Below are 27,288 nucleotides of genomic sequence, written 5' to 3'. Positions count from 1 at the left end.
TCTGTGTGTGTTGTTTTAAAGCCCAGAGCTGTGGGGCGTACCAGGCTCAGCTGGACATAACCCTAAAACTAATCCAGAACCTGGACCTGAACCCAGCTGTGTTTCCTTAAAGAGCAACAAGTCGAAGGGTATTGGTGTAAACTTTAACAAAAGACTGTTATGTGACAAAGAGTAAGTACATTATTTTTATGAGTTTCAGATTGTTCATCATGTCTTTAATTTAATATTTCCAGTTTTTCCTTCCTATCTCATGAAGCTGTTACATTTATTCTTTTTCTTTTAGGATCAATAAGAGGCCAGAATCTCCTGGACCTGAACCCAGCTGTGTTTCCTTAAAGAGCAACAAGTCGAAGGATTTTTATATAAACTTTAAAGGCTTTTCTTCTGCTGCTGAGAGGTAATGTGTGTCTAGATGTTGTTCCTGACTCTGTATTTATGAATAAATCCTCATGTTTAATATCAGCTCAGCTCTTTTTCACACACATTTTTATGTTGGTATGTGAAGCGGTGTGTGTTGGAGTGTTTCCACAAACACAGCAGTCAGAGTGGAAAGAGTGGATGTTGTAGGAGGTGTTTGTGTAGTGAAGAGGCTGAGTGTCTGTAGGACTCCAGCTGCTCCAGCAGGTGTCTCCTTTGTGCTTTGCTTCAAACACAGTGTAGGGAGGAGCTTCCACTCAGGTGTTTCAGGTGTTGCTGGATGGAGGAGGACAAATAGTTTTTCCCTTCAGTGACACTTCAGCAGCTCAATGTTCTGGGGAGATGTTTGTCTTTATGAAGGTTTATGGATTATTGTTCTTACTTTGGTTAAACTGAGCAATACATTTTCCATCTAACATTTAAAGTAAATTTCCAGGTGAAAAAAAAGATCTGCAGCTGCAGCCTCTGTATTGTATGATGCTGCAGAATGCTGTGGTAGTTGTTTGGTTCCGGGTGCCTCTCACTCTGTACAAGGTCGAAGTCTTTTCTTCACAGCTGAAACTGAGACTTACTATGATCATTATTAAGCTGCGATTGAAGCTGTTGTCCTGTGAGCCGCCTACCACGCAAGCTGTTAAGTCTCAGAAACTTGTTCTCTGATTCAGTTGTGTCTTTGGGTCTGCCAGATCTCTTCCTGTCACAGTTTGTTTCTGAGCCTTTGATGGTGAAGGCCCAACAGAGGCTCAGTCAAACTGGCGATAGCTATGTCCCAATTCAGGGGCTGCACACTTCGGAGTACCCAGCCTATGTAAGGCCGGGTACTCTGAAGAGCGAGAAGGGCAGAAGTCTGAGACTTGCAAAATGATCTAACTTCCATCGCACTGCTCAGGTTGCCTAGCAACCTTGACACTAACAGCTAGAAACATTTCATACAGAATTATTTGACAGAAATGAAGGAAAAAAATGTTTTTTTATCAGATGTTTTGATTTGTTGAGTATCTGAGGCTGAGACCAAGGGACTGTAAAAACATGATTGTTGGGCTATATTTCTGTATCCAACTTAATTTTTAAGGTTAGCTAGTACAGAGCTTTCCAAAGTTTGGGGCCCGCCCTCTGGGGGGACGCAGAGCCATTGCAGGGGGGGAGGGGGGGGGGGGGGTATGAAAAGGAAAAGCAAAAAGAAAGCATGCTTGGATGCTGTTGGCATAATTGACAGGTTTTTGACGGGGCTTCCACACAAACGCAAAGCAGGAGATGAAGCATCCAAACCAACTTCATTCTAAGCCAAAGACTAGAAAATATGGTGAAGCATATCTTCCCTTTGGCTTCACCTGCACAAGTGCCGAGGTAGGTCTCCCTGCAGAATTAGTTTTCCCTTCGTCGGGAGCAGCGCTGGGCTGTTCAAATCACGGACAAACAGTATCCCACATTCTTGATTTTTATTTCACAAACACTTGTTGTAATGACTAACTATTCCTGACATTTTGGAGATGTTAGCTCTTTAAACAGTAAAGTTACAGTGGGATACAAATAATATCAGGCTGATCCTGCCACGATTTGTTCCCCCTGTCTAAATCATGGACAAACATTGTCCCATAGTTGTTTATGTTTTTAAACCCATTTTGCACAGAGAGGCATTTTTTGAAAAATGTATTTATAGCAATGTTGAATATTATTACACAGGAAAAACTACACGTAAAATAATCACACCGTGACGCCTCTGCCTTTCTAAATAGAGGGACAGTAACTGTGTGTGTATATGTAAGCGTGTAAAACCTGAAGATAGAGACACAATACTGTTAATCTGACTATCTGCCATTCTGCAATTCCTCTCATGTAAAAAATATCGTGGTGTACAGTGTAACGTGAAAAAAGGCACATACCTTTGACATTCCGTGACAAACTCTGTATTCCTCGTCCAGACGTCAACGCAAAAAAGGAGTTTTAAAAAATCTCAGTGTTCGGTGATTCAAAACGCCGTTTACGTGGACGAAATAGCTGCGTTTTCAAAAATACCCGTGTAGGTGTGGACGTAGCATAAAAGAAATATTTTCTTACTACCTGTAATTTATTGCAGATTACTTGTATTTGCTTAATTGTTTACTAAATGTTTGAGGTGTGAAATAAACCGCAATGGAGCAAAATATGGGTGTGTGTGGTTGGAGGATGTGTTCGTGCGTGTGTGTGCGTCAAAGGTCAGGGAGTAAAAGTGTGTTTTAAAGGAGGTTTAAAAGCAGTGAGTGAAGGAGCCTGTTGAGGTAAATCGTTCCATAACTGATCAAATTCAGTTGGTGGACCTCTGTGTGAAATCAAGCATCTGGTTCACAGAGAGGATAACCCTCAAATGGGCTGTACAACATTATATAGTGAGACAAAAACAGAGATTATCGTAGCCATCCCTCTCTCGCATGGACGTGGCAGTCTTGCTGTCTGCTGCGAATCCTCCCCGTACCTCCGTGACCTCGTCTGGTATCTGCTCCCTCCTCTGTAAGAGACAGTAAAGGAAAACACGTCTCTGCCTAGTCTTGAAAATCTAATGTTATCATCCATTGTTCTTCTAGGGCCTCTTCTTCTCGTGGCCTCAGCTAACTGCTAATATTTAAATGGCTAACATTAACATGTGTGCCAGCCAGGTTAACATTTATGATGAACTATGATTGATTAACTGATGTTGAAACTGGAGCTTTACTGACCTCTAAAATTCCTCCTAAAGTGTTATTCAGTGTTGTGACAGTCAGCTGCTTCAGCTGCTGCTGGGATGGGCTGTGGCAAAGAGAACAGAGAAAATCAAAATCAGAGTTTTTCTCTGAATTAAAAGCAAGGAAACAACAATATATTCTACATGGTGAAACTGATGGTTTATGGTGTTTGGGTCTGTTTTTCTGTATTTATGCAGATAAAGTGTAAACTCAGATGAATTATACCATCAAATGTTAAAGGAAAATATCAGGATGAGTGTCTGTGAGCTGAGAAGGACGTGAAGCGAGCAGTTTATCCCAGAGCTGAAGCTGCTCTGTGTGCAGAGATGAGCTCAGATTCCTGCTGTGATTGATCAACAGTCACAGAAATGTAGACTTGTAGTTATTACTGCAGTATGGTCACAGCAGATACTGATAAACATGTATTATGAGGATGGATGATCAAGTTTCTCACTCTCTCCTTTAAATCTCAGTTTTTTTCTTCTTCACAGTTTATCTGTTAATTTATTAATGAATAACACTGAAAGAGTTTCTGTTATATTTCCCCTTGAACATCACCTTATTAGGGCGGCATTAGGAAATAGCCCCCCTCCAAAGAATGAATAAATGAATGATGATAATAATAAAATGATTAAAAAGCAGAGCTCAGAGTGGTAGAATGGTCAAACATGGATCCACGGGTGGTTCAACTGCATTTGGTGACGTGACTAAAGCAAATCTTTCAAATAATCCCACCATCAACGGGATGTTGTCTCCTTTACTACGGTTACTTTACTTGGTCACCGTGTGAATTTCTTTGAAATGAACCAAATTCTTTTATTTGTTGGTTGTTGCATATTTAACCTCTACAGTCAGGAAAGGAGGAGATGAGGCCTCAACAATGTTGGGTTGTAGCTGTGGTTCAGGTTAGAGTGAGTGTCCATGGAATAAATGTCTGTGAACTGGAAACATGACTGTGTTAAAACTTTTTTTTCCTTTTTATAATGAGTCTAATCAAAGGTGGACAGAAGTATCTCCACTTTGACTTTTCTGTGTCACCATCAGAGCTTCTGCACAGTGTGAAGAAAGATCCAGAACCAGAGCTGGACTGCAGACAGCCAGTCAGAGCAGCTGTGTACAAAGTAAGACTGAACATCTGTCTGCTGATGGACTCATTTCTGAAAACTGGACTTCTTGTGTTGTTCAGAGAATGAAGAGTTTTCTTTCTCTTTAGTCTCATTGTTTTTCTTTCTTTCAGCAGATGTTGTTCTGCAGGAGGTTTTAGATGAACATAAGATCAGTCTGAGGAGGAGATGTGAACGTGTGACTGAAGGAAGTGATGAAACAGGAAGTAGAACCCTCCTCAACAGGATCTACACTGAGCTCTACATCACAGAGGGACAGAGTGAAGAGGTTCATACCCAACATGAGGTGAGGCAGCTGGAGACAGCTTCCAAGATGGACGCCCTCCATGACGCTCCAATCAGGTGCCAGGACATCTTTAAAGCCTTACCTGACCGACAGAGACCCATCAGAGTGGTTCTGACCAACGGGGTGGCTGGTGTTGGAAAAACCTTCTCAGTGCAGAAGTTCACTCTGGACTGGGCAGAGGGCTTGGAGAACCAACATGTCAGTGTGGTGGTTCTGCTTTCATTCAGGGAGCTGAACCTGATCAGAGATGAGCAGTACAGTCTTCTGGAGCTGCTCCATGTTTTCCATCCAACATTACAGAAGGTCACAGCAGAGAAGCTGGCTGTCTCTCAGCTTTTGTTCATCTTTGACGGCCTGGATGAAAGCAGACTTTCATTGGATTTCACCAACAGGAAGCTGCTGTCTAATGTCACACAGAAGTCATCAGTCAGCCAGCTGCTGACAAACCTCATCCAGGGGAATCTGCTTCCCTCGGCTCTCGTCTGGATAACTTCCCGACCTGCAGCAGCCAATCAGATCCCGCCTACATGTGTTGACAGGCTAACAGAAGTACGAGGCTTCACTGATGCCCAGAAGGAGGAGTACTTCAGGAGGAGATTCAGTGATGAAGAGCTGTCCAGCAGAATCATCTCCCACATGAAGACATCCAGGAGCCTCCACATCATGTGTAGTATCCCAGTCTTCTGCTGGATCACTGCTACAGTTCTGGAGCACATGTTGACTACAGAGCAGAGAGGAGAGCTGCCCAAGACCCTGACTGACATGTACTCACACTTCCTGCTGGTTCAGACAAAGAGGAAGAAGAACAAGTACCATAAGGGACATGAGACGAGTCCACAGGAGCTGATGGAGGCTGACAGGGAAGTCCTTCTGAAGCTGGGGAGGCTGGCGTTTGAACATCTGGAGAAAGGAAACATCATGTTCTACCAAGAAGACCTGGAGCAGTGTGGTCTGGATGTGACAGAGGCCTCGGTGTACTCGGGAGTTTGTACAGAGATCTTCAAAAGAGAGTGTGTAATCTTCCAGAAACCAGTCTACTGCTTTGTTCATCTGAGCATTCAGGAGTTTCTGGCTGCAGTCTACATGTTCCACTGTCACACCAACAGGAAGAAAGAGGTGGTAGAAGGTTTTCTAGGGAAATTCCGAGAAGAATACAAAAACAGATTTTTTTTTAAGAACATGTTCAAGTCTTATAGCTTCCCACCACTGGATGTCTTTTTGACTAAAGTCATGGAGAATTCCCTCCAGAGTAAAAATGGCCACCTGGACCTGTTTGTTCGCTTCCTTCATGGCCTCTGTCTGAAGTCCAACCAGAGACTCTTAGTAGGTCTGCTGGGTCAGACAAGGAACAGTCCAGGAACGATCCAGAGAGTCATCAACAACCTGAAGAAGATGAACAGTGATGAAATCTCTCCTGACAGAAGCATCAACATCTTCCACTGTCTGATGGAGATGAACGACCTCTCATTATTTCAGAAGATCCAAGAGTTCCTGAAGTCAGAGAACAGATCAAAGAAGAAACTCTCTGAGATCCAGTGCTCAGCTCTTGCCTTCATGCTGCAGATGTCAGAGGAGGTTCTGGATGAGTTGGACCTGCAGAAGTACAAAACATCAGAGCGGGGACGACAGAGACTGATTCCAGCTGTGAGGAACTGCAGAAAGGCTCGGTGAGTCCAGATGTGATCATTAACATCATTGATCAGTGTAGGTTAGTAGTTTAATTTTGAAAATAAAATCAGATTGTAACCACAAAGTGTTTGTGTCCGTACGATGCAACCTTCCACACCATTCCTTTATTGTACAGACTCAGCAGCAGCTCCATGGATCCCAAATCCAAGAGTGGAGAACAGATTTGAAGTGTGTCACATCCATGCAGTCACAGCTGTTTCCACCATGTTTCCACTGATATTAATCCTGTTCAATGACACGTTTCATATCAGTGAATATGTTCTTTAGGACGTCCACTGACATGTTTAAGTGTCCTGCTGGAAATCACTCAAATCATCCATGAAATCCATGAAAAATCCTTTTAGTGTTTCTAACTTCACCCTCTGTCCTCTCTCTCTCTCCATCCTCCTCACTGCTTCTTTCACTGATAATCACACAAACATCGTATTCAGCTACAAAATAACACAATAATATCATCTGATGATCATTATTATAAGAGCAGGATCCATATTTGATATCAGAGTAACACACTGCTTGGTTATGTGCAGTCATCATCAGTGACTGTGGGTGAAACAGAAACTCTCTGATTGGTTGCTGACCTTGGTCACCTGTCCACTCTCACCTGTTCGTGTTTGCTCTCTCTTTGCTGTCTCCATCCTCTCTCTCCTTTCTCTCCCTCTCTGTCTTTGTACCGTCACTCAGGTCCAATGGAAACAGTGACATTTACAAACCAATCAAAGACAAACTGATCCATGTCAGGTTATAACAATATTCAAAGTGAATACAGGCTGCTGCTGGACACAGACAGGTAACATCATTTTGACCTGCTGTCACCTGGATCTGGACTCATAAACACTGAAGCCCTGAACAGGAATACAAATCATTTTCTGCCAACTAGCGACACACCAGCAGATAATGGCTCAGAAAGCTAAAATGAGCCAATCATTTCTGTGTTTAGTTCCCCTGAAATCAGATCTGATATCAGCAGCTCTGAGTTCATTCATCATTATTGTCCAGTGATGAGATTTCTGCTCCGTTTGGTAACAGTCAGCAGGTTTTTCCTGCGTGTGGACGTGAACAGTGGTACCTGACAGCAGGTAGCAAACAGAGATCATCTTTCCAGCTGGAACTCTTCACTGAGCTGAACTCATTCAAAATGTTCTGGAGTTAAAACAGGAAACAGTCCAAATGTGTGTCTTCACTCTGACTCTGGATCAGATCTCAGTGACAGACTGTGGACATTATGGAAGCCTAAATGTGACACCATCTTCCTCCTTCATCTGCAGATTAAAGCCAAACAAAGATTCTCATTAAAAGTCTGCAGGTCTGAGAGAGACTCAATCGTTGTGTCATGTCAAACACAGTAAGAGGAGCTGAAGCACAGATGTGAAGAGCAGATTCATCAGATTATGACCTCACTCTGTTTTGTCTTCATATACTTTCAGTCTGTGTTTATAATGCAGATTTTCTGCTTTTATAATAACACATTTTATATTTTCTATCATCACAGACTGACTGACTGTGGACTCTCAGAGTCTCACTGTGAAGTTGTGGCCTCAGCTCTGAAGTCCAACCCCTCCCATCTGACAGAGCTGGACATGAGTAAAAACTACAAGCTGCAGGATTCAGGTGTGAAGCTTCTGTATGCTGGACTGGAGAGTCCAAACTGTCGACTGGAGACTCTGAGGTTAGTTCACTGACTGCAGCTGTTGTTGTTTTTCTATATTTCAGGTCTTTGATTGATGTTTGAAACTTTCTTTAGTTCCTAAATGTTCAGGATGTGTCTGAAGACAAATGTGAAGAAGTTTGAGTGCTTTCAGAAATGTTGTGTCTTTCCAAACGACTGAACAACAGTTTTTCCTTTTGGCTCCAAACAGAAGTGACAGACTTGAGCAGGGTTCATTTAAAGGCTGACAGAAGCGGAGTGGTGACGGGGAGATGTTTGACAGGACAGTGTTTCAGCCTCCACAGGTTCATGTTGTGCTCCATCAGTCAGTGAAGATGAAGTCAGTGCTGATGAGGCTGTAGAGTGTGTGAGGGATGTGAATGAGGATGATGAAGATCTGATGATAGCAGGTAAAAACAGGCTGCAGAGACTTTGAGCCATACAGGGCACACAGTGTGTGTACAGAACAGCTGAAATCATTATGGAGGCCTCACTGGAATATGGAAGCATCACAGTACAGCTTCAGTGAAGCTTTAAAGTCTCTGATATGAGATGAGAAATGAAGCAGCCAGAGCTTTTTCATGAGTGGAAATCCACTGTGACTGTGAGCTGCTGCTACAGCCTCCAGATTAGCCAGCAGCTCATCCTACTCAACATTTTCTCACCAACTTTAATGGAAGTGTGATGTTTTCAGCTGGAGGGATGGTCAGGGTGGCATCCCTCTCCTCTTCTTCTCCTCTTCCTCTTTCATTTGTAAAGCCACTTCTGCTGCTTTCATTCATTTGGAAGTCCTGTAGCTGAGTTTGGGAGAGACTAACAGCCTCGGCAGCAGAGGGGAGAAAGGCTGTAACACCACCACTTTACTCTGTTCTACCTGTCACATCATTTTATCAGGAAACAAATATGCAGGATAATCTGGCCCAGGATGAGGCCAAACTGACATGGGATGAAATGTCTGTCACATAATTGATCTTAGTGTAGTTTCATTTCTGCACAATTTAAAAACAACCAAAACTTCTTTCTGTCTTTTCTTTGTTATACTGTAGACTTTCTTTGATACTGTGTCCAAAAGGAGCAGCTTTTACTTTGAAGGGGAGGCGTCTCTGTTTCCTCTCCAGGTTGGATGATGGATGCAAATTAGTAGCTGTGTCCCAAAACGTCAGCTGCATCCTCCAGATGCCGCATTTGAAGGCCAATTACATCACAGCCAGGCGACGAAGGCTGTCCATATTCGTCGACTCCTTCAAATGCGGCCGACAAATGCGTCCCTCATTTCCTCAAATTTGAAGGATGGGTCGGGTGTGTCCATCGTTGCCCAACATATCCCAGAATTCATAGCACGGCCCAGCCAAATTTCAGCTGTCAACAATTAGAAATGTCTGCTTGGTTTATCAAGACATCGCATATTTGCAAAAGTGTGCCGACGTTTTCGGAGACGTCTGCCACCCACCCGCTCGATAGCAAGCCGGGGGGTTCAATGGTCACTCCAGTCGGCGAGAGCAACGGACTCCCGACTTCATCGTTTTCAGACCCCGGCTCTTTCGCTACTCAGGTTAAACATGATATATAAGTCACTCGGATAACTTAAGAATGTAATTGTTTGCCTTTTTTTGGTGTTGTATTTGTTCCGGAGTAAATCGGTTTGGCTGAGATCAAAGTTATTAGATTAAATAAAACTTTATTAATCCATCGGGTGGGTTCCTCCGGGATTTTCACACAGCTGAATAAACGTTAAACAGAAAACTGATTAAACAGAAGTGTGAGACGGTCGAGAATTTATGCCAGAGTGCTGTTATATTTTAGATAGCAAGGAGCAGACGGCCGAGTTTATTAAACTCCACCAAGACAACGGTGACACAAATCTGAAGGTTAGACCGTCCCATTTCACAGCCTCGCAATTCCAGCCTTTTCGGTCTGTGAAGGACGTAGACCGCAAAGGCTAGGTCGTCCGAAGGATGCAACCGACGTTTTGGGACAAAGCTAGTGTGTGATGTTCTTTCAGTGTTGCACTTTGTCCCTGAGCACTGGTCTCACAGCCAGCAGCACATAGAGATCAGTGTTGTTAGTCCAGGTCAGAAGATGACTTGTTGGAATGAAAATGAGCTTGTAGTTTGTCTGCTTTAATAATGTGACTGGAAAAAGGTGTTGGACTTCAAATATGTCCATTTCTTTCACACTTCACCTTTAAAAGTGAAGCCTTGTGGTTCCTGGAAGGAAAAACACGACTTTTTCAAGTCTTTGTCCTGTTTTTATGATAAATGTATGACTTTAATGTGAAACATTCAGAGTTTTTTCTCTTGTTGTGTTTGTTTGAAGCTGCTTCCTGTTGGCTTCAGCGCTTTGGAGTTTCCATTTTCTAAACTTCTACATTCTGAACCTTCTTCAGCTCTGAACAGATGATGAAACACTGAATGATTTCAAGCTCACACTTTGTCTAATAAACTTACATCTTTCATTCTTTATACAGATTGTGGGACTGTGGTTTGTCAAAGATCAGCTGTGATTATCTGGCAGCAGCACTGAAGTCCAACCCCTCCCATCTGAGACGGCTGGAGCTGAGCTCCAACTACAACCTGCAGGATTCAGGAGTGAAGCATCTGTGTGGTTTCCTGGAGAGTCCAGGATGTGGACTTGAAACTCTGAGGTCAGTCAGCATGTTTTAGTTGTGCTGAGATGAATATGATGTGAAAGTTGTGCTGACACTAAACTGCAGACATCAGGCTGATATTATACTGATCCACACTGAGGATCTTCATGGTAAAGTCTGTTTTCTTCTTCTCTGGTTTAGTCCATTGACTGCAGCAGAACAATGTTCACATTTCAAACAGTGATACTCAACGTATGGCCCGCGGCCCACACGCGGCCTGCCCACCTTTCCTGATTCAGAGAGAGGGTACCCTGATTAACTGTGTAGTGTTCTTCCTCACAGTTCTAAGTATCAGACACAACAATGAATAATCCACAGCTGACTGTCTTTAGCAGGTCAAAGGTCACGGCACACAGTAGACAGTGGGAAATATTATAATTCTGATCATTTATCAGCACATATCCATATGTATAAAAACAAAGCTGACACTGTGAGACTTGATCAGAGGTGTGATCATCACAGCAGAGGCCTTTGTGTCAAAGTCACTGAGGATCAAACAGAAACACATGAAGCAGATTTTCCTGTTCTGGCTTTTTATAGCAGATAACCTTCAAAATATTCTGCAGTCGATCAAAAACTGAAGCAAACCATGAATCAACATGTGAACATGACCTGATGCTGCTGAAGTGAAGCAAAGTTACAGAGGTTTGATTACAGACACAGCTGAGAGTTTGTAATCTGTCATCATTTTAAAAGGTTTCAATTTCTTCAGTATTGAACAGCAGAAATGAGGCTTTGTTTTCGGAGGCCGACAGCAGTGAACACAACAGCAGACTGGTGCGTAATAAGCAGTGAATAATGCAGAAAACAGATTTTTGAAGCTAAACTGTTCTTGAAGTACACTGAGAGAGAGAGAGCTGTGCAGGAAGTAAACGTCAAAGTCAGAGAGAATTCATGATGATGTTCATCAAACGTAAAGCGTAGTTTGGATCTTCTTTTGCTGCTGGTTCAGTCAGTTTTGGTTGGAGACATATGAAACCTGCAGCTTCAGGATCTGTGAGCTGTCCACTTTCAGCCCCGACGGCGTGTCCGTGTACGTGCCGTGGAGTGAACGATCCACGCTCTGTGTTTCCATCTTTTTGTGTTTAGCTGCTCTCATTTACTGTTTTATCTGTTTGGTTGTTGTTGAAATACTTTTGGGAGCTTTAACCTGAGATTCTGGCAAAATACATTTATATTAAAAATCGATTCAGGATTGAATGAATCAACATCGCTTTATTCAAATTAAAACCATTTAAATAGGAAAATCCATTTTTTTTACACCCGCCTCTAATGCTGGGTAATGTCATTTGGTCCATGTGCAGCTGGCTGTGAGGCTCAGGGAGCGTCTACAAAGTGCAACACTGAAAGAACATCATCCATAAATATTGAGTAATAACTGGACTCTCATACAGCGAGACTCAAATGCCTTTAAACATCATCTTATCCTGCTGATCCAAGTCCAACACTGAGTTTGTAAAAAAGATTTTTATTTTTTTTATTAAACCTTTATTTTACCAGGAAGATCCCATTGAGATTAAAAACCTCTTTTTCAAGGGAGACCTGGCCAAGATAGGCAGCAGCAAGTGTCTCACAGTTACAGAAATTACTCAAATACAGGCAGCAACAACACAGGTGCAACAATAAGTGAAAGAATACAAATAAAATAAAATTCAGTAAATTTCAAATAAAAATAAAAAGTCAGTTAAAATGACAATCAATCTAATTGAAACAGTTACATGTCATGGACTTGGCCTCAAGGATTCGTAGTTTAGATTTAAAAGCACTTAATGAAATTAATTCAGTCATTTTCCATTCCTTCTGCAGTTTGTTCCAAGCCGAGGGTGTTAAATGGACAAAAACTCTTTTACCATGTTCAGTTCGGGCAAATGTAACAGAAAGCAACAAGTAACCATTCGGATGAAGAGAATACCGACCAGCATGTTTCATTGCTAGCAGGGAACATATATAAGAAGGCAGCAACCCAAGTATCGCCTTATATATAAAACTGTATAAATGAGAGTTCCTCCGACTTACCAAAGCAGGCCATCCTACCTGAGAGTATAACTCACAGTGGTGAGTCTGAAATTTACGGTTAGTGATGAACCTCAGAGAAGCACGATACACAATATCAACCATTCGAAGACATTGAGCAGAACCATTCATATATAGAATATCACCATAATCCAGCACAGGCAAGAATGTTGCAGCAACAAGCCGCTTCTTTGAATTAAAAGAGAAACACAACTTATTTTGAAAATAAAATCTCAGTTTTAACTTCAGATTTTTTACAACATTCTCTACATGTGGTTTGAAGGTGAGCGAGTCATCAATTAAGATTCCCCGATATTTATAGGTGTGAACCAACTCTATTTTATTACCTTCAAGAGTGGTTACTGATGGGATTATTTGGGCCAATTTCCTTGATTTAGAAAACAGCATGAGCTTTGTTTTGTCTGCGCTGAGAACAAGTTTAAGCTGAAGTAATGAGTGCTGGACAGCAGAACAGGCTTTCTGCAAGGAGTCAATGGCTTGGACAAGAGTTGAACCACAGCTGTAAATAACTGCATCATCTGCATAGAAGTGCAAGTTTGCATCTGGCACATTTAGACTAAGATTGTTTACGTAAATGATAAATAGAAGGGGACCTAATACTGAACCCTGTGGCACTCCGTTGTGCACTGTAACAAAGTCAGAACATAGACCGTCAGATTTAATGCACTGAGTCCTGTTACTGAGGTAGTTTGAGAACCATGCCACTGCTCTCTCAGAGAGTCCTGACTGGAAGAGTCTAAGTTTTAAAATACAATGATCAACAGTATCAAATGCTTTTGACAAATCAATAAAAAGGGATGCACAGTGTTGTTTTTTATCAAGTGCAATAGTAATATCATTTACCACTCTAATTGCAGCTGTGATAGTACTGTGATTCTTCCTAAAGCCTGATTGATATTCAGATAAAATGGCATTGGTGTGTAAAAACTCCTTTAACTGCTCGCACACAAGAGAACTCTGGCCAGCACAGATAGATTAGATATTGGTCTGTAATTAGTTAACACTGCTGGGTCGCGCCCTTTTAATAGAGGAACAACAAAAGCTGATTTCCATACTGAGGGAATTTTATTCGTATCCAGTGTGAGGTTGAAAAGTGTTGTGAGAGGCTCTGCCACAAAATCAGCTGCCAGTTTCAAGAAGTAAGGATCTAGTAAGTCTGCCCCTGGAGATTTTCTAGGATCTAACAGTTTAAGAGCTTTACAGACCTCCTGCACAGAGAAAGGAACAAAGTTAAATGGCTGACCAGTGTACACCGGAAGGTTTGTGCCGGATTTTACAGAGACTGGGTTCAGAGAGTCAAACAAAGAGCCAGAAGATATAAAGTGCTTGTTAAAGCAATTCATCATCTCCTTCCTATCACAAACAGGAACAGAATCCTTAAAAATATAGGTGGGTAGTGTGTGGGAGCTTTTACTCACTTAAAGAGACTTAATGATTTTCCAGAACGTCTGTGGATTATTTAGGTTCTCAGTGGTGACAGACAGATAACAGATAAAAACATGTTTGTCAATAGTTTTGTTTGGTTTCTGAGGAAAATGATTCAATAATTTGCTGCTAATACACAACATTTCATCATATTTCCTCATAACCCTCTTTTGTCTGACCATTTGATCCCATTTGAATTTGCAATAAAGGATCCACAGAGTTTGCTGACAATAATGACAGTAGATGTTTGTGTGAAAGTGCTGGAAGCATATTAGTGTGTGATGTTCTTTCAGTGTTGCACTTTGTAGACGCTCCCTGAGCACTAGTGTAGCCCAGATGAAAAAAACAACACATTTACACCAATGATAGAGAAGAAAGAGTATTTATTCTCTTTATTTTAACTGTCCACACAAACAAAACGTCATATTTCCTATGACCATTGAATGCACCTCTCAGTTCACCCCAAGTGAGGGCAACTAGCTCAGCAACCAATCAGAGCCTACCCAGGCCGCATTGACCCTGTCAGCCAGGAAGTGAGGTGTAGGTGCATGGAGTTCCCGGGTTTTTCTCATCTCAGCAAGAGGAGTGGAGGCATCTGATACTCAAACCGAGAAATCCACGGACAAAAGAGAGGGAAAAACTCTGAATTGAGAGGAAAGAAAGCCAGCATACTTACCTGCTGGAAGTCCGGAGTTGAGTGGCTGGATGAAGGAGAGAAGCAACGTCGGTAAGACAAGTGTTATTCCGAAGGAAAAAAAGTTGTAGAGACTTACCTTCATGATCACGCTAATGCTAGCTCGGTGTCTCACAGGCTAACCACTCACCTTTCATCCGGAGAGCTGCTGCAATTCTGACACCAGTGTGTGTTGGGCTTTTGTGAAACAGCGCAACGGTGAGCAACATGTTCTTAGCCGCTCTAAAGCTAATTTTTGTCAGTTCACTGTGAGTTTAAAGTAACCTAGAGGGTAATTTTTAGTGCATCTCTCTCTCACGAATAGGCCTATAGTGTGGAGAAATTAAGCACACTGCTTTAATGCCTCTGAACTGAACTCACATGTATATTTTGTTGCTTATTTGCACATAGTTCTGAATTTGTTATGGTGTATTGTATTTTGAATGTCAATGGTTACTTACCATAAGTATTGTTTAATTAATGTTTACATGAATAGAGACATATTTGAGCAACTTAGATGTTTAGTTCTCATATTTGATATACTTGAAAATTGAATGTTGTACAACAGAACAGTGAGATTTGATAAGATTTAAAATGTTGATGCAATGAATATGAGGTTGATGCAATATTTTGATTTTACATTTTAACCTTAAACAATGCATCTGAAACAGACTGATTAGAATGTACATTTTATGACCTGGATTATAGGTCAGGTTTTTTGGAGAGGACAGAAAAGTCCAAGGACCAGGACGATATTCCAGTTGTGATAGATGGCGAGTCAACCACTTTGAGGACGATCTACCCCAAAGAAGATACACACCCAGACTCATACATTCCAGTTACACTCACAAGGACCTTTGAAGTTGGCTATCGCCAGCTTAACTCTAAATTCTTAAAGGGCCCCAACAAGTACTTTTATTTTGTTTGAGTGTGCACACTATTTATTTTATTTTATTTTTTACTTTATCTGTACAAATTGGACAAATATCTGTTATACCTTGTAACAATACAAGAGTGGCTACTCAAAAGTTAACATTGTGTCCAGGTCATTATTGCTGCTCAATACTTTGGCTCCATACGAATTTGGTGTCTTCTGATTCTGGCAAGGGTCTTATTACGAGCCCAAGTAATTATTGTGCTGTAATTCACCTTTATACTTTAAAGTTGGTTACATTAATCTCACAGCCAGCTGCACATAGAGACCAGTGTTGTTAGTCCAGGTCAGAAGATGACTTGTTGGAATGAAAATGAGCTTGTAGTTTGTCTGCTTTAATAATGTGACTGGAAAAAGGTGTTGGACTTCAAATATGTCCATTTCTTTCACACTTCACCTTTAAAAGTGAAGCCTTGTGGTTTTGTGGAGATTAGAAAATTATTTTACTGTTACTATTCATAACCATTATCATTACTATTGCATTACTTATCATTTATCATTATCATTTCATCAAAGCATTTATTGAAGCTGTTGATGTTACATTAAAGTCTGTATTTCAGGTGTTAGCATAATTACATAATAATCTTTCATTGCAGGTGCAACTGTAATCATGTTATCCATATTGCATTTTTGTGCTAATTAAAGCGTTGAAGCTCGGTCAGTTAATTGATGGTCGGAAGCTTCGGGCGGCGCGACGTCCGGCCGATCTATTGAGTAAAGTGGCCCAGAGCTATGGAAGAATTGCATATATGCTTATTTTATATATATATATATATATATACACACACACTACATATAACCTGTAAACAGAACACAGGCCTGTGTGTTCAGCAGCCTGCTGCATTGGAGTTTGCCTGGTAACAAATGACTCAGAATAAGTCAGGAAGTATACTTCTAAAATGTCTTTGTTTGTCGAGTGAGGTCATGCACGGAGGTCAAGACACACATAGGCTGCCTGTACACACATACACAGTATATAGACTTGTTTTGCTCGAAAACGGCATGTTCTACCTGCATGAGTGACAGTTTCCACAGATAAGTGAAGTGCAGTAAATGAAATAACAGGAAGCATCTGGCGTCTGTTGGGGATTACTGGAACTGATGCATGTTATCTATCTGCTTGGACGCACAAGGGGCGTTATATTGCCTGATACCCTGATGTTGTAAATACGACTACTCGTTTATTGTTCTGGGAGATCGATGCTGATTGTATGCCAGAGCTCATCTTCCCCACACGCGTATGTTTAAATAAAATCATTGTTTTGACGCACAATGGACCTGCAGTCCTTTGTCTCTCACCTCAAACACGAATCAGGACAGTTTCTGGAAGGACAAACACGACTTTTTCAAGTCTTTGTCCTGTTTTTATGATAAATGTACGACTTTAATGTGAAACATTCAGAGTTTTTCTCTTGTTGTGTTTGTTTGAAGCTGCTTCCTGTTGGCTTCAGCTGTTTGGAGTTTCCATTTTCTAAACTTCTACATTCTGAACCTTCTTCAGCTCTGAACAGATGATGAAACACTGAATGATTTCAAGCTCACACTTTGTCTAATAAACTTACATCTTTCATTCTTTATACAGATTGAGGGGCTGTGGTTTGTCAGAGATCAGCTGTGATTATCTGGCAGCAGCGCTGAAGTCCAACCCCTCCCATCTGAGAGAGCTGGACCTGAGCTCCAACAACAAGCTGCAGGATTCAGGAGTGAAGCATCTGTGTGGTTTCCTGGAGAGTCCAGGATGTGGACTTGAAACTCTGAGGTCAGTCAGCATGTTTTAGTTGTGCTGAGATGAATATGATGTGAAAGTTGTGCTGACACTAAACTGCAGACATCAGGCTGATATTATACTGATCCACACTGAGGATCTTCATGGTAAAGTGTGTTTTCTTCTTCTCTGGTTTAGTCCATTGACTGCAGCAGAACAATGTTCACATTTCAAACAGTGATACTCAACATATGGCCCACGGCCCACACGCGGCCTGCCCACCTTTCCTGATTCAGAGAGAGGGGACCCTGATGAACTGTGTAGTGTTCTTCCTCACAGTTCTAAGTATCAGACACAACAATGAATAATCCACAGCTGACTGTCTTTAGCAGGTCAAAGGTCACGGCACACAGTAGACAGTGGGAAATATTCTAATTCTGATCATTTATCAGCACATATCCATATGTATAAAAACAAAGCTGACACTGTGAGACTTGATCAGAGGTGTGATCATCACAGCAGAGGCCTTTGTGTCAAAGTCACTGAGGATCAAACAGAAACACATGAAGCAGATTTTCCTGTTCTGGCTTTTTATGGCAGATAACCTTCAAAATATTCTGCAGTCCATCAAAAACTGAAGCAAACCATGAATCAACATGTGAACATGACCTGATGCTGCTGAAGTGAAGCAAAGTTACAGAGGTTTGATTACAGACACAGCTGAGAGTTTGTAATCTGTCATCATTTTAAAAGGTTTAAATTTCTTCAGTATTGAACAGCAGAAATGAGGCTTTGTTTTCGGAGGCCGACAGCAGTGAACACAACAGCAGACTGGTGCGTAATAAGCAGTGAATAATGCAGAAAACAGATTTTTGAAGCTAAACTGTTCTTGAAGTACACTGAGAGAGAGAGAGCTGTGCAGGAAGTAAACGTCAAAGTCAGAGAGAATTCATGACGATGTTCATCAAACGTAAAACGTAGTTTGGATCTTCTTTTGCTGCTGGTTCAGTCAGTTTTGGTTGGAGACAGATGAAACCTGCAGCTTCAGGATCTGTGAGCTGTCCACTTTCAGCCCCGACGGCGTGTCCGTGTCCGTGCCGTCGAGTGAACGATCCACGCTCTGTGTTTCCATCTTTGTGTGTTTAGCTGCTCTCATTTACTGTTTTATCTGTTTGGTTGTTGTTGAAATACTTTTGGGAGCTTTAACCTGAGATTCTGGCAAAATACATTTATATTACAAATCGATTCAGGATTGAATGAATCAACATCGCTTTATTCAAATTAAAACCATTTAAATAGGAAAATCCATTTTATTACACCCGCCTCTAATGCTGGGTAATGTCAGCTGGTCCATGTGCAGCTGGCTGTGAGGCTCAGGGAGCATCTACAAAGTGCAACACTGAAAGAACATCATCCATAAATATTGAGTAATAACTGGACTCTCATACAGCGAGACTCAAATGCCTTTAAACATCAGCTTATCCTGCTGATCCAAGTCCAACACTGAGTTTGTAAAAACATGTTTGTCAATCATTTTGTTTGGTTTCTGAGGAAAATGATTCAATAACTTGCTGCTAATACACAAGATTTCATCATATTTCCTCATAACCCTCTTTTGTCTGACCATTTGATCCCATTTGAATTTGCAATAAAGGATCCACAGAGTTTGGTGACAATAATGACAGTAGATGTTTGTGTGAAAGTGCTGGAAGCAAATTAGTGTGTGATGTTCTTTCAGTGTTGCACTTTGTAGACGCTCCCTGAGCACTGGTCTCACAGCCAGCTGCACATAGAGACCAGTGTTGTTAGTCCAGGTCAGAAGATGACTTGTTGGAATGAAAATGAGCTTGTAGTTTTTCTGCTTTAATAATGTGACTGGAAAAAGGTGTTGGACTTCAAATATGTCCATTTCTTTCACACTTCACCTTTAAAAGTGAAGCCTTGTGGTTCCTGGAAGGAAAAACACGACTTTTTCAAGTCTTTTTCCTGTTTTTATGATAAATGTACGACTTTAATGTGAAACATTCAGAGTTTTTCTCTTGTTGTGTTTGTTTGAAGCTGCTTCCTGTTGGCTTCAGCTGTTTGGAGTTTCCATTTTCTAAACTTCTACATTCTGAACCTTCTTCAGCTCTGAACAGATGATGAAACACTGAATGATTTCAAGCTCACACTTTGTCTAATAAACTTACACCTTTCATTCTTTATACAGATTGGAGAGCTGTGGTTTGTCAGAGATCAGCTGTGATTATCTGGCAGCAGTACTGAAGTCCAACCCCTCCCATCTGAGAGAGCTGGACCTGAGCTACAACGACAACCTGCAGGATTCAGGAGTGAAGCATCTGTGTGGTTTCCTGGAGAGTCCAGGATGTGGACTTGAAACTCTGAGGTCAGTCAGCATGTTTTAGTTGTGCTGAGATGAATATGATGTGAAAGTTGTGCTGACACTAAACTGCAGACATCAGGCTGATATTATACTGATCCACACTGAGGATCTTCATGGTAAAGTCTGTTTTCTTCTTCTCTGGTTTAGTCCATTGACTGCAGCAGAACAATGTTCACATTTCAAACAGTGATACTCAACGTATGGCCCGCGGCCCACACGCGGCCTGCCCACCTTTCCTGATTCAGAGAGAGGGTACCCTGATTAACTGTGTAGTGTTCTTCCTCACAGTTCTAAGTATCAGACACAACAATGAATAATCCACAGCTGACTGTCTTTAGCAGGTCAAAGGTCACGGCACACAGTAGACAGTGGGAAATATTATAATTCTGATCATTTATCAGCACATATCCATATGTATAAAAACAAAGCTGACACTGTGAGACTTGATCAGAGGTGTGATCATCACAGCAGAGGCCTTTGTGTCAAAGTCACTGAGGATCAAACAGAAACACATGAAGCAGATTTTCCTGTTCTGGCTTTTTATAGCAGATAACCTTCAAAATATTCTGCAGTCCATCAAAAACTGAAGCAAACCATGAATCAACATGTGAACATGACCTGATGCTGCTGAAGTGAAGCAAAGTTACAGAGGTTTGATTACAGACACAGCTGAGAGTTTGTAATCTGTCATCATTTTAAAAGGTTTCAATTTCTTCAGTGTTGAACAGCAGAAATGAGGCTTTGTTTTCAGAGGCCGACAGCAGTGAACACAACAGCAGATTGGTGCGTAATAAGCAGTGAATAATGCAGAAAACAGATTTTTGAAGGTAAACTGTTCTTGAAGTACACTGAGAGAGAGAGAGCTGTGCAGGAAGTAAACGTCAAAGTCAGAGAGAATTCATGACGATGTTCATCAAACGTAAAGCGTAGTTTGGATCTTCTTTTGCTGCTGGCTCAGTCAGTTTTGGTTGGAGACAGATGAAACCTGCAGCTTCAGGATCTGTGAGCTGTCCACTTTCAGCCCCGACGGCGTGTCCGTGTCCGTGCCGTCGAGTGAACGATCCACGCTCTGTGTTTCCATCTTTGTGTGTTTAGCTGCTCTCATTTACTGTTTTATCTGTTTGGTTGTTGTTGAAATACTTTTGGGAGCTTTAACCTGAGATTCTGGCAAAATACATTTATATTAAAAATCGATTCAGGATTGAATGAATCAACATCGCTTTATTCAAATTAAAACCATTTAAATAGGAAAATCCATTTTATTACACCCGCCTCTAATGCTGGGTAATGTCAGCTGGTCCATGTGCAGCTGGCTGTGAGGCTCAGGGAGCGTCTACAAAGTGCAACACTGAAAGAACATCATCCATAAATATTGAGTAATAACTGGACTCTCATACAGCGAGACTCAAATGCCTTTAAACATCAGCTTATCCTGCTGATCCAAGTCCAACGCTGAGTTTGTAAAAACATGTTTGTCAATCATTTTGTTTGATTTCTGAGGAAAATGATTCAATAACTTGCTGCTAATACACAACATTTCATCATATTTCCTCATAACCCTCTTTTGTCTGACCATTTGATCCCATTTGAATTTGCAATAAAGGATCCACAGAGTTTGGTGACAATAATGACAGTAGATGTTTGTGTGAAAGTGCTGGCAGCAAATTAGTGTGTGATGTTCTTTCAGTGTTGCACTTTGTAGACGCTCCCTGAGCACTGGTCTCACAGCCAGCTGTACATAGAGACCAGTGTTGTTAGTCCAGGTCAGAAGATGACTTGTTGGAATGAAAAGGAGCTTGTAGTTTGTCTGCTTTAATAATGTGACTGGAAAAAGGTGTTGGACTTCAAATATGTCCATTTCTTTCACACTTCACCTTTAAAAGTGAAGCCTTGTGGTTCCTGGAAGGAAAAACACGACTTTTTCAAGTCTTTTTCCTGTTTTTATGATAAATGTACGACTTTAATGTGAAACATTCAGAGTTTTTCCTCTTGTTGTGTTTGTTTGAAGCTGCTTCCTGTTGGCTTCAGCTGTTTGGAGTTTCCATTTTCTAAACTTCTACATTCTGAACCTTCTTCATCTCTGAACAGATGATGAAACACTGAATGATTTCAAGCTCACACTTTGTCTAATAAACTTACATCTTTCATTCTTTATACAGATTGGAGAGCTGTGGTTTGTCAGAGATCAGCTGTGATTTTCTGGCAGCAGCGCTGAAGTCCAACCCCTCCCATCTGAGACAGCTGGACCTGAGCTACAACGACAACCTGCAGGATTCAGGAGTGAAGCATCTGTGTGGTTTCCTGGAGAGTCCAGGATGTGGACTTGAAATTCTGAGGTCAGTCAGCATGTTTTAGTTGTGCTGAGATGAATATGATGTGAAGGTTTTGCTGACACTAAACTGCAGACATCAGGCTGATATTATACTGATCCACGCTGAGGATCTTCATGGTAAAGTCTGTTTTCTTCTTCTCTGGTTTAGTCCATTGACTGCAGCAGAACAATGTTCACATTTCAATCCTTTAAATCAGCAAATTTCTCTTTATTCTTTAACAACTTTGTTAATTTCAATTTCAGGAATTTCAGGCCATCTATGAATCATTTTTGCTAACTGTTTATTCAGCTTAGGCTCACAGGGCTGGAGCCTGTGCCCTAGCTGTCATAGGGCAAGAGGTGTGGTCCACCTGCACAGGTGAGCAGTCCATCACAGGGCCAACAGAGAGAGACAGAGAAGCACTCTCTCACATCCACACCTACAGCCAATTTAGAAGCACCAATGAACCTAAGCAGCATTTCATTGGACTGTGGGAGAACATCCAACCTCCACAGAAAGGCCAACAAGCTTCAACCTACAACCTTCTTGCTTTAAGGCACTAGTGCTAACCACTTTTCCCCATTTCAGCCCAAATCCTGCATCTTCCTGTTTCTGACTCCAGGCCAGCTCCACTAACACTTTCTCATCAGACACTGCCACCTAGTGGAGGAAGTCTTAGTTCCATTTGAAGCTTCAGATTACAGTTAGTTCCTTTACAAAGAGGTGGAGGTGGTGGAGCCACAGCACCATCATCACTGAGTGCCATAGGACACTTAACCTTTGTTTCCATATGCTGGGAACTTCCTGTTGTTCCAAGGAGGACTGGAAAATGTGTGAAAATCTCCCAGTCAGTTCCTCACAGCACACTTCAATCATTTCCCTCCCACAGCATCAGGACCAGGGCTTTTTCTCTCTTTGGTCCCACTAAGAGATTTCCACACAAACACCTCATCAGTGGGACTCTCAGAGCTACCAGCCCTTTGCTACAATCACAAAGCTCTTCATTGAAATCAATGATATCAAAGCTGGAATCAAATGAGTCCAAGTCTTCTGCTGATTCAGCATCACATTCATCTTTGCTCCTTGTTCTGCATCCCCACCATGGACTTCATTCCTTTCCAAGCCAGCCTTGAGTGTCCTTTATTCAGCTCATCCTCTGCTTTACTTTTACACCTGATTTTAGCTGCTTTATCTCTCTTTCAACAACTTTCTGTGCCTCAATCTTTTTCTTCTTTCCCTCATAACAAGACAGCTTCTTCTGCCTGAGAACATGTTGGAGTGATTTACTAATCCAGGGCTGCTTATTGGGGAAAATACTTCCTGTTTTCAAAGTAATCCCCATTTTTCCCAGAAAGAAATGTAAGTAGAAATCGATGATCTAAGTGAGAACATGAGCCTTTAAAAAGTCCCAGTGGGTGCAGTCAAAGCAGTCCCTCAGTTCCAGTATAGAGTCTTTGGTCCAGACTGGAACAACTGTGTGCCCAGTTTGAGCTCTCTTCAGTCCTGTGACCTGACAGACCCAGAGGGGCCATCACATCACATTTAGAAGCTCCCCTAATGGAGCCACAACACATGTCCAATACTTAGTCTGTCTTGTTGGACCAACTGGAAGAAATGATTCAAGGACTTAGTCACAGAACAGAGATTCAAATCTCCAAAATCCAACTGGCTGCATCAGGACATATAGTCTGAAACTCTGCACAGTTTCCTGTTTGAAGCAGCTTCCTGTTGGCTTCAGCTGTTTGGAGTTTCCATTTTCTAAACTTCTACATTCTGAACCTTCTTCAGCTCTGAACAGATGATGAAACACTGAATGATTTCAAGCTCACACTTTGTCTAATAAACTTACATCTTTCATTTTTTATACAGATTGAGGGGCTGTGGTTTGTCAGAGATCAGCTGTGATTATCTGGCAGCAGCACTGAAGTCCAACCCCTCCCATCTGAGAGAGCTGGACCTGAGAGGAAACTACAAGCTGCAGTATCCAGATGTGAAGCAGCTGTCTGATCTTCAGCAGAGTCCAGACTACAGACTGGAGACTCTGTGGTCAGTAGAGTGATGGAGTGAGTGGGTGGTGCTGTCAGCAGTATTGTACTAAACACAGTCAGTATGAAACAAAGATCCAGTGTTTCCTGTAAAACTGCAGCTTCTCAGTGAAGCTGTGAGAGGAGAATGGTGACAGGCTTCAGGATTGGACACAAACACTTCCTGTTTCTGACCTTTATGGTCACTATGGTAACGGCTGACACGCTCTGATCAAACACTGTCAACAGCCAATCAGCTCTCTGAACAAAGCAGCACGCAGACCAATGACTGCATTCATTTCCAAGTTTAAAGCAGTGAAGAACACAGTCTGTAGGTGAGGAAGAATTTAGTGAGAGCAGATGTTTGGATGGAATTCCTCCAGTTAACAGCTGGAACCGTCCATCTGGATTGTTGGGCTTGTTGTTGGGGTTCCTACAGAGCTCAGAGTGGACACACCAAGGTTCTTCTAATGAATGAAAGTCCAAACTCAAACTAGGAGGGAAAAACATTTTCATCAACTTCAATAAAAATCCAAAGATTAGAAAAAGTGAAGCAACAATGAGTCCTAGTACAGTCCCAGCACTGAAGTCGCTGCTGCTCTTTATACTGGATGTGCTGCATCACTGACTGACAGCTGATGAAGAGTCTCTGGAAACACTCGTTTATCTCCTCTGCTCTTCCTCCTTCTCTCTGCAGGTGGAGGTGATGATGGTAAACAGGACGGTGTGTGTGCTGAGAGAGGAGGAGCTGTGTCCTGATGATCCAGAGAGGTTGAAGCAGCAGCAGCTTGTGTGTAGAGACGCTCTGACTGGGCCATGTTACTGGGAGGTGGAGAGGAGAGCTTCATCCAGCAGTGACTGACAGAGGAATGAGAAGAAGTGCAGATGACTGTCAGTGCTGCAGAGTGAACTGCTCTGAGAACAGCTCCACTGTCAGACACAATGTAGAGTCCAGCATCATCCCTGTGTGTCCCTCTGGATCTGACAGAGGATCATCAGTGTATCTGGACTGCTCTGCTGCTGCTCTGTCCTTCTACAGTCTCTGCACAGTCTCTGTCTGACTCTGGCTTCAGACCCTCCTGGATCAAACTCACCTGGAAAGACTTTCAAACATCACTCAATAGATTTGAATACAGAATATATTTGATATATACTGTAGATGTACTGTAGAGTTGCAGTTTGTCGCTTGTAAATACAGTCTGTGAGCAGCTATGAGCTGAAAGATCTTTCTAGAAACACGAAATGTTTTCACTCTTCTGTTGCTTTTTCATATATTTCCACAACATTAATATTGATCCCACCTGTCTCACCTGTTTCATGCTTTTATACATAATAACAGGACAGGTGTGATCTGAGCCCTGCTGTGGTTGCTGTGCTGCACGTCTTCATTTAGATAACAGAGACATCTAGTGGTTCAGAGGGAGAACTGCAGGAGGTGGAGCTGTGTTTTAGCATGGAAAACTTTTTATCTTTTAGGCGCAGATACAAATATGACAAGTATCAGTGTAAGATACAAAAGGTCAAATCAGTTAGCAGAGGGAACAGTGATCACACAGCAATGTAAGAATAGAAACATAACAGTGAATCTGGACATGTATACAGATGGAAGCAAACAAACAGGATGTAACACTACATTAAAGCCACAAATGGGAAGAAAACAAACCCAAAGGAAAATATATTTGATCTCAGGAATCCAAATCAGATGCTTTAGAGCAGGGGTCGGCAACCCTGGGCACGCGTGTCACAGCTGGCACGTGAAGGGTTAACTGATGGCACGACCATAGCTGGACTGGCCATCGGGCATACCGATGGTGATTTTTTGTTTTTATGGGCCGATGATGAAAGGTGGTGGATTGGCCGGATGCTGGTCGATGTGTAAAAATAAGTCAGTTGTTTGGTGGTGGCTATGGCGGAGCTTCCACAGAGGCAGCAGGTGGATGAGGGAAAGGGGAGGCAGGAGGAGGAGAGACCCGAGGCGGCCGCCGGTCCGAGTGTCAGGTGAACTGAACTTCAGGTAAGAAGTTATGACCTGCAGTCTATCTGGGTCAGATATAAACCAAGTTTAGGTGGAGTTTATTTTCCTTGTGCTGACTTTTTACAGTCAGTTACAATAACTCGTACTGCGTACTAGCTAGCATGACGGAGTTTCTATACAGCTGGGTGGGTGCTATGATGTTACTGATAGTGAACTTTACAGTGGCTTGCAAAAGTCTTCGGCCCCATTGAACTTTCCCACATTTTGTCACATTACAGCCACAAACATGAATCAATTTTATCTGAATTCCACGTGAAAGACCAACACAAAGTGGTGAACACGTGAGAAGTGGAACGAAAATCATACATGATTCCAAAGATTTTTTACAAATAAATAACTGCAAAGTCGGTGTGCGTAATTATTCTGTCATGGAAAAACACACTGCCATCAACTTCTGTTTTGTTTTTGTCAAAATCACTGTAATATAATCACTGTACCTTTATATACATGTGACTTATGTTAATGCTGCTGCCCTCTTGTGGCTAAAGTGTAATTATGTTATTGTTATTAGGGAAAACATTTGAGAGTAACATGCCAAATGAGTCAGCACTTTGGCTTTAGCTCAAGAAATCCTCATTTTTATGTAATCAGTTATAGTTGCATGTATTCATTATTATAATTTAACCTTTAATATTGATGTCTTAAATTTATTTTACGTAAACTAGCAATAATTTTGTGGTTGTATTAAATAAAGACATCACTAATGAATTCACTATTTCAGTAATTAATTTAAAAATGTACATAATTAATTAAAGAAATATATTATTAAAGAATTATCCATTGATTTCATTTAAAATGTTGATAAATACATTTTATTTGTCAGCTTCACCCATCAAAGTCAGGGGGCGGGGTTAATGCTGATCAAGTAAAAACCATTGCTTTGGTCTGGTGGGCGTTCTTTTAGTGGGCTTTTCTGTCACGGCCTGCGTGGCAGACTATGATGAGGGGAAGGAGGACCCAAATGCTGGACTCTTTGATGAGGTCAGTGCATTTATTTACAGTGATGCTAAATAATCCAAACAACAATAAATCCCCAGTGCGTTCCCGACTCTGACATGTCCTCTTGCCAGTGTTAGTGTTCTTTGTCTCCGCTCCTCAGTGTCTGAGCACCCCGTGCTCGCTGCCCTCTCGTCTCCACACTCCTCCTGGGGAATAACAAAGATGCAGCCGTCAGCAACACCACAATGCGGCAGACTAACCTTAACTAACTCGCCAAGAGACTAACGTGAAGTTATGCAATGATCCAGCATCGGAGA

General features: G+C 41.8%; 1 protein-coding gene across 2 annotated transcripts in view; it reads left to right on the top strand.

Moving 5' to 3' along the window:
* LOC148105837 (NACHT, LRR and PYD domains-containing protein 12-like) overlaps positions 1–27,288 on the top strand; it is a 219,542-nt gene that overhangs the window by 147,710 nt on the left and 44,544 nt on the right. The window contains exons 2-7 of one of the 2 annotated variants that reach the window (XM_087838936.1): positions 22–171; positions 284–397; positions 4,161–4,237; positions 4,354–6,193; positions 7,705–7,881; positions 10,328–10,523. In XM_087838936.1, the coding sequence (XP_087695062.1) occupies positions 22–171; positions 284–397; positions 4,161–4,237; positions 4,354–6,193; positions 7,705–7,881; positions 10,328–10,523 (2,554 nt within the window). Of the gene's footprint in view, positions 1–21; positions 172–283; positions 398–4,160; positions 4,238–4,353; positions 6,194–7,704; positions 7,882–10,327; positions 10,524–17,155; positions 17,333–19,487; positions 19,665–27,288 lie in introns of those variants that run through there. The other variant, XM_087838935.1, reaches the window with a different exon arrangement.

This window comes from Neolamprologus brichardi, chromosome 3 (assembly GCF_056152115.1).
Source record: "Neolamprologus brichardi isolate AB-2024 chromosome 3, ASM5615211v1, whole genome shotgun sequence".
Lineage (NCBI taxonomy): Eukaryota > Metazoa > Chordata > Actinopteri > Cichliformes > Cichlidae > Neolamprologus > Neolamprologus brichardi.
This window is presented reverse-complemented; position numbering and strand designations above follow the sequence as displayed.